This window comes from Muscardinus avellanarius (assembly GCF_963383645.1).
Source record: "Muscardinus avellanarius genome assembly, chromosome: 14".
Taxonomy (NCBI): Eukaryota; Metazoa; Chordata; class Mammalia; order Rodentia; family Gliridae; genus Muscardinus; species Muscardinus avellanarius.
The window spans coordinates 42,480,322-42,486,954 of record NC_137800.1 but is presented as its reverse complement, the minus strand read 5'-3'; the positions used below and the strand labels follow the sequence as shown (position 1 = coordinate 42,486,954).

At 36.3% G+C, this 6,633-nt stretch overlaps 1 protein-coding gene across 1 annotated transcript; it reads right to left on the bottom strand.

Annotated features, from left to right (window-relative positions):
* Positions 1–949: 949 nt before the first annotated feature.
* Positions 950–2,040, bottom strand: LOC308273428 (sorting nexin-5-like; the record flags this gene model as incomplete). Its single annotated transcript, XM_080710541.1, is given in 2 exon segments — positions 950–1,653; positions 1,656–2,040. Coding segments are annotated over 2 exon segments (1,089 nt in total).
* Between the last annotated feature and the right edge of the window lie 4,593 nt (positions 2,041–6,633).

Here is a 6,633-nt window from a genome sequence, read left to right as displayed (position 1 = left end):
TAATGAGAAATATTTTGGCTATCCTGGGTCTTTTGTTGTGCCAAGTGGAATTTAAAGACTAATTTTTGTATGCCTGTGAATAATGACCATGAGGCTTTAATAGGGATAACATTGATCTGTAGATCAGTTTTGGAAGGTTGTCAACTTGATGATGCATATTCTGCCTATCCAAGAACATTGGAGATACTTCTACCTTCTAAAATCTTCTATTTCTTTTTTTTAGTGTTTTATAATTTTTATTATAGGGGTCTTTTACCTCCTTGATTAGATTTATTTCTTTTTTTTTTTTTTTTTTTTTACTATTTATTATATCCTTTATAAAGAAACAAAAAGGCCTAAACATGTAGGTATGCCCTCAATCATCAAGGAACTCATCTTTCTTGTAGCCATCTTCTGATGCAAGTCATATTTGTTTCTATGTATATATCTATATACTCTCCTGCCCTTAAATGTTTATATTCCAACTACAAAATGGAACTGCAAAGGTTTTATAAAGATAAATGATCTTATTAGCGCCATAGTACAAACTTTTGGGTTAATAAAGAAACACAAGAAACAAGGGGTGGGGGGGGGTGTCACTTAATGAAGAAATGGAATGTCTGACAAGGAGCTGCCGCCATGTGCTGCACTGGCACCTCCAGGACAGAAGGCTTGTGTCTTCTGCACCTTTCTTAGTAACTGAAGACAAACTACATGAGAACCCAGTACTTAGATTTTGCCCTCTCTGAGGTATTAATGTATAAGGAAAAGGATTAGTTATGTCCAAGTAGCATGCAATAAAAATGTTTTTAAACCAACATGGTTAAGTGTTAAGATTTTTTTAGAAATCAATATACTTATTTCACATGATTTTAAACTAAAGTAGAAGCAAATCATCTGCTGTGGAAATTATTTAAGTGCAAGTGACTCTGGCTTTCACATTTGCCTCCTTCCCCAAAGGAAAGACAGATCAGTTGCTCTTGAACAAGTCAATGCAGCTCTGCAAGAGGGAGACATTATTTCTGGCATGCTTTATTTCCAGTTCAGACATCTCAATTAGATTCTTCCTAAAAGCCGCCACTCTCTTCCGTTTGAAATTTACAAGTTCTTCTTTTGCAGATTCAGAAAGCTGCTCAAATTTCTGACAGCATTCCTGCTGGTGTGCCTCTGCCACCTTGACATCTTTGCTTTTCAACCGGGCTTTATCCAGAGCTTTGTTTGAATTTTCATAGTCAATGAGGGCTTTGGTGCGTCTGTATAAGAGGTCCTTTGCAGCCTCTATGTTGAGCATGTAGTACCGAAGGAGCTCTGTCAGCTTTAAATCTTCATCTGACGAGACTCGACCCTCTACTTTCCTAAGTTTCTCAAATAGTTCAGCAACCTTCAATAGGTACTTTTTGATGACTGTTGGTTCTTCTAAAGCCAGGCTCTGCAAGCAGGCTGCAGTGTGGATATAGTCATCAGCAACATTTTTATGAGATCTGGTCATTCTGTCAGCTTTAGCACAAGAATCCTTGATTCTATTGTAATAGTTAATAAGGAAGTTCTTTTCTTGCTCAAAGAAGTCATCCACCTCCTTAACTCCAGAAAACAGGACTTCATCAGCACTTTTCACCACACTCTTAAAAAAGCCGCCGAACATCTCTTTGGTATTTTTCCGCCTGACACTTAGGCTTCTAGTTCTTGCTTCATCTTGGCAAATTCTTCTTTGGTCATAGAACCTTCACCCTCTCCCAATTTCTGCATCTTTTCTCGAGGGCCATCAAAATCTGGCTTTGTAGGAGCAGGAGGAATAATAAGTCCAGCATAGTCTGTGGTTTCAATAAGAGTATCATGTAGCCACACAAAGTCTTCGTGTTGCCTTGTAACAGAAAACTCTGGGCTCTGAAATGTGGGCAGTGTGGTCTTGGTGTGCACTGTAAATTTGACCTTATCTCTCTCACTGAGTGCATCAGGAATGTCAATCTGAAGTGAGGGGTCAACGTTCAGGTCCACAGACACAGATCTCAGCTTGCTACGGTCCTCCTCCTGCTGCTGTAGCAACTCGGGAACCGCGGCCATGGCGACGCGGGCCTAGAGCGGGGGCCGCCTGGCCTGGCTCCGCGCCACGCGGAGACTACCGGCCGGGGGCACCGTCACGGAAAGGGGACGGGACCGACAGCCTCCCAGAGAGGCGCCTCTCGAGACTTGATTAGATTTATTTCTAATTATTCTATTGTTTTCGAGTTTATTGTGAATGGAAATGTTTTGGCAATAATGTGATACTAGCCTTATAGAAGGAGTTTGGAAGGTTTTTGTGCTGGTATTGGGAAATTTCTCTAATATTAATTTATAAAATGTAAAATGTGGTTGGATTGTGGGTACTACACAAGTACTCAGTAAAGAAGGGGTGGCAATCCTTACACTGCAGGGCCCTTGCTCTCTCTCTCTCTCTCTCTCTCTCTCTCTCTCTCTCTCTCCCTCCTATGTTCTAATGATTAAACCATGATAAAAATGTAAAGGAAATTAAGACCTCTAGCCTTGGAAACCCTACAGATAATTGAAGCCTTTAGTCTTAGAGGCAATCAGCCCCCCTGTTTATCTCCTCCTCTTTGTGACCCAGCCTAGGTATAGGAAAGGTAACCTCCTTGTGCTGCTTCAAAGCACTCCTAGTTGATGGATAGCCAATTCAATCCAATACAACAGAAGTAAAAATAAGATGGGTTATTGACCACTGAACTTAGTAAGTGCACTGCCCAGAGACAGAGGCACCACCTGCCTAAGAAATGAGTTACTATTCCATTGCTTTGGCAATGCTGATAAGAACATTTCAATACAAAATCTGTATTTAAAGGCCTGGGATTGAGAAGGGGGCAGAGTTCAATTTTGGGGCTCTATAGCATGGCTGCCAGGTATGCTGTTTTTCTTCTTTTTCCTTTCTGTTTCCTACTGACTTTGTAATAAATAAATGTTACAACTGAGAAAAAGAAGATATCAACTCAGATGTAGGAAAATCCAGAGGATCATCAAAAACTCTTGAAAATGTATACTCCAATAAACTGGAAAATGGAAGAAATTTTTAAGCACATACCTTATTTAAAAACCTAAACTTGCCAGGCATGGTGGTGCACACTTGTAATCCCAACATTCGGGAGGCTGAGACCGGAGGATCGCGGTTGGCGAACAGCCTCAGCTACTTAGTGAGGCCTTCTGCAACTCACTGAGACCCGGTTTCAAAATAAAGAATACAAAATATGGCATGGGGTATGGGGTATAGCTCGGTGGTCAAGTTCCTCTGGGTTCCATCCGCAGACCCGAAAAAAAAAGAGCCTAAACTAAATTTTGCTATGTCATGTTCCTGTTTTCATTTAATTCTAGAAACTTTATTTTATTTCTCGCCTTATTTCTTCTATGATCCAGCCCTTATTAAAAGTCTATCATTCACTCTCCAATTCTTAATGTGAATGTGATTTTTTTATCTTCCTGTGGTTGATTTCTACATTCATTCCATTATAATCTGAAAAGATGCAAGGAATTATATTTTTTGAATTTTCTACTGCTTGTTTTGTGGCCCAGAATATGGTATATTTTAGAAAAATATTTTATAAGCAGCTGAGAAAAATGTATATTCAGCTGTTGTTGGTTGGAATATTTTGTATATGTCTACTAAATCCAATTTTTTAGAGTGTCTTTTATGTCTGAAGAGTCTTTGATCTTTTGTCTGGAAGATCCACCTAGTGATGTGAGAAGTTTTGAATTTTTTTTCATATTATTGTACTGGGGTCTATTTGTAACCTAGTTTCCCTAACTGTTTTATACAAATAGATGCACCCATATTTGGGGCATAACTGTTTATTATTATTATATCTATATTCTACACTTTTTTCTGAATGTTTTAGGTTAAAGTTTGTTGCTACCCCTGTTTGTCTGTGGTCTCAATTTGTATGGAATATCTTTTTCCCATCCTTTTACCTTTAGGCTATCAATATTTTTGCCTGTAAGGTAAGTTTCTTGCAAGCAAAATATAGTTGAATTATGTTCTTCAATCAACATTGCCAGTCTTTAATTGGGAAATTTAGACTTTTTTTTTTTGGTGGTACTGGGTTTTCTGGAAACCCTTCTACCTCTGGGCTACACTCCCAGACACCTATTTTTTATATTTTTATTTGGAAACAGGGTCTCTTAAGCCAGCAAGGCTGGCTTCGAACCTGCGCAATCCTCCTGTCTCCACCTTCCAAGCTCAGGGATTACAAGTGTGCGCCACCACACCCGGCAGAAATTTAGACATTTGAAATTTAATATTAATTGATAGCTGATTTATGTTTCATGTTATTTTGAATTATGTTTTCTGTTTAATATAGTGTTTTTTTCTTTTTTTACTTAGTTGCCCATCTGGTGAAATTCACCCTTCTCTGGTTCTGGTATTTATTTCTTTTGAAATATCCTTCTTGTATTTTATTTGTGTAGGAATTTTCTCTAGTTCCAGGTTTGTAGACATGAATTCTCTTGGTTTGTCCTTGTATTAGAAGGTTTTTGTTTCACCATCAAATTTGAATTATATCTTTGGTAGATATAGCAGTATTGATTGAAAGTTGTTTTCTTTTAGGATCTTCAATACATTAAACCAATCCCTCCTGGCTTTTATGACTTGGGTTGAGAAGCACAAAGTGATACTTATCAACTTTGTCCCTGAATGTAATCCATTCTTTTGCTCTCAATGCATTTAAAATTCTTTGACCTCTATATTAATCATTTTGATTATTATGTGGTGTGAAAAGTTATTTTATTTTGTCTAATTGGTGTTCTGAATGCCTCCTGTAAGTAGATACTCTACTTGTTTTTTATATTTGGAAAATTCTCTAATATTACTTCTCTGAAGAGATTTCTAATGTCCTACATTTGTGCCTCTAGACTTTCTTCAATGTCTATTATTGGTAAGTTTGGTCATTTCATACCATTCCCATATTTATTGAATATTCTGATTGTGCTTCTGTATTGTTTTCTCTATATTATTGACTGTGGGGTCTGAATCACACTTCCAAGAGTGTGATTTTATTTTCCATATGGTCTAGTCTGCCTGCCAGAAATTAAAGTCTTTATTTATTGTCTCCCTTATTTTTCTCGTTGTCATTTTGGTTGGAGCATGTTTCTGGTCCTCTATTCTCTGTGTTACCTCAAATTCAACTACACTTAGACTGTCTTTCTTTTGTTGCGTTCTATTTTTCTCTTGTCAGGAAACATTCTTCCTACTGATTGAGTTTTAGTTTCAGAACAGTCAAATTCACTGCCTTCCTCTATGCCACAGTCTTTAGTCTCCCAAGTGAAATTTAAAAAAATAAAATATGTGTGCTTTTGACAATTGATTGAATGAGATTTCAGTTTCAGAGTGATTTTTATGGGTTGGCTTAACCAATATATTTTTATAATTGGCCAAATTGGGTTTTAAAGCATGTAAACAGGACATTATAAATGCAAACATTTGGTATTCACATTATAAATAAATTTTGTAAAGGAAATAAGAATGTTTTTAGTTCTAGGCTCACCCAGAAAAAATGAAACCCAACACATCTTTTTACTTTCAGTTCTCTTTCTTTTACATCAGCTTTCAAACAATCTTTGTTACTTTATTATTTTTGAGTATGTGTAAAACCAGATGGTTATTACAATTCAATTACAATATTTTTCATTGTTTATATCCTCTTGTCAATCTGTGAATAGTGGACAAACATTATTTACTGCTTTCTGTGAAGCTTAGGCTGTTGTGATTTAATATATTCTTGAAAGTAAAATTCTTCTGATTTTAAGAATAGATTTTCTCTATGAATTTCAAGAATCTTTTTTATATTTAAAGCAAGAATATGGCCAGGCATGGTGGCACATGCTTGTAATCCCTGCGCTTGGGAGGTGGAGACAGGAGGATCGCACTGTTAGGGATGTTACTGTTAGGGATGAAGGGGAAGATAACCATATTTTTTGAAAAAAATAAAGAAGATGATTATTCATCATGCATAACATATTAGTATTTCAATTAATATTATTAAGAGGATCTATTTAAAATTTAATAGAAGAAGGGGGTTGAGGAATGAAGGTGGAGAGGGGAGAAGGGAGGATTGAAGAAGAAAACAGCAAGTAATGCTATGTTTATATATGAAGAGATCAGTACCAATTCACTAACATGTATGTGGAGGGAGCAGAGGGAAAGAGAGTGGCAGGTGCATATATGAATGTATTATTTGATTCCCAATATAATTATAATTTAACACACCAACAAAATTATTTAAAAGAATAATAAACTCACAAATCTTTTTAAGCAGAAATATGTATATTAAAACAGCAATATGAAGGCACATTTTATCTATCAGATTGGAAAATTAGGAAAGTCAGAAAATGTCAAGAGCTAGTGAGGATGTAGAAGTGTTATATACTTGTTTTGAATGTCTATGCTAATAGAAGCATTCAGGAAAGCAGTATAAAATTATATAGTGATATTAAATGCTTATATGACCTTGAAGCCAGGAATCCCAAAGAATCTTAAGAACAGGCCCATAGGACAGCATGTATGCAAGGTGTATTAAAGTGCTGTTTGGAAGAAAGTCTTGGAAGAAATTTAAAATGTTTATTACTCAACTTCTAATATATTAAACATTATAAAGGTTTACATACTCTTATAAAAAG